The sequence below is a fragment of the Fonticula alba genome, assembly GCF_000388065.1.
Source record: "Fonticula alba strain ATCC 38817 unplaced genomic scaffold supercont2.1, whole genome shotgun sequence".
Taxonomy (NCBI): domain Eukaryota; order Rotosphaerida; family Fonticulaceae; genus Fonticula; species Fonticula alba.
In genome coordinates this window covers 1,496,814-1,498,077 of record NW_009242971.1, presented here as the reverse complement: position 1 = coordinate 1,498,077, position 1,264 = coordinate 1,496,814, and the positions used below count along the sequence as shown (strand labels likewise).

Here is a 1,264-nt window from a genome sequence, read left to right as displayed (position 1 = left end):
GGGGGGGGGGGGATTTGGACAGTCAGCACAGGGAGCAACGCACAAAGGGCCAGGCAGGAGCAGAGCGCAGGCGCGGGAGGAGGTACCATGGTGAGAGGGAAGTGTGGCGAAGGGATGCGAGGCAGCAGAAAGCGAGGGGACGAGTGTGTCTGGAAGGAGAGGGGCAGTCGGGGGCCCGAGGACCTGGGGGCTTTTATGTTCCAGGTCCGGAGCGAGGGGGCGGAGGGCCTGAGTCCGGTGCGCTGCTCCTCCTCAGGGTCGCGGGGCGGCCCGTCCACAACCATGTGTCCGGGGGCTGGCAGCACTGGAGGATGGTCACCTCGCGCCCGACTGGCGGGGCTGAGTGCTCGGAAAGGCGAAGTGGGCGCGCGTAAGCAGCGGCCCCGCCTCGCCCCCCCCCGGGACGAGGACATCTCCCAGTCCCTGCCTCCCAGCCGCCGCTCACCTGCCGGCGCGGCTCACTCACTCACTCACTCACTCTCTCTCTCTCTCTCTCTCTCTCTCTCTCTCTCTCTCTCTCTGTCTGTCTCTCTTTCTCCACGGCGCGAATGAGTCTCTCCGTGTTGCCTGTGCTGACCGTGCGGCCCCCGGGGCTCCCCCCTCGCGAGCGATCCTCCCCCCTGCCGGTTCTCAGGGCCCCCCTTCCTCCTCCTCGCTCTGGCTGGCCGTCCCCCACACTCGCCGGCGACTGCGTTGGCCTTCCAGAGAGCGCCAGCACGAGCGCGCGGGGGAATCTAGATGTTTCCTGGGCGTGGAATACCATTCCACGAATCACGCGCCACAGTTGTGGGGAATATTCTGGCGATCGACCCGCGGCCCCCAGGTGCCAAGCCACGCGGCTTGTCCTTGCGCGGCCCCCGCCATGAGCCGGGCCGTGGTTCGCCCCCCCCCCCCCCGTCCCTGCTTCCCTGGCAATGCCCGGAGATGGCTATGCGAGATCCCGGGGGCCATGGGGACAGAAAGAAGCCCCTCCTCTTTTTGGGACCCGGGGCCCGGCAGGTGGAGCCCCCTTTCCGAAGGCCGTCGGGGGACTGCCCGCCGCCGCACGGAGCGGCCTGGCGGCAAGGGGGCGGAGCGAGCTTGTCGGAATGGCTGTCCGGCGTGAGTAGTCACATCTATTGGGTGTGCGTTTACCCATTGGGAATTCCTCGCCAATGAGTCAAGGGGACAGGTGCGGCGAAGGACCAATCGCTTGGGAGGGAAGGGCTGGGGGGGGGGGGGGGGGGGGGGGGGGGGGGGATGCATTCGCATATCAGCTCCTGCG

The 1,264-nt window shown here is 68.3% G+C and overlaps 1 protein-coding gene across 1 annotated transcript in view; it reads right to left on the bottom strand.

The window, feature by feature from the left end:
• Positions 1 to 1,109: 1,109 nt before the first annotated feature.
• The window catches only part of H696_00337 (hypothetical protein), a gene marked incomplete at both ends in the record, with an annotated part of 859 nt that continues 704 nt past the window's right edge, over positions 1,110 to 1,264 (bottom strand). The window contains one exon of the mRNA XM_009494185.1: positions 1,110 to 1,115. Coding sequence (XP_009492460.1) covers positions 1,110 to 1,115 — 6 coding nt within the window. The remainder of the gene's footprint in view (positions 1,116 to 1,264) is intronic.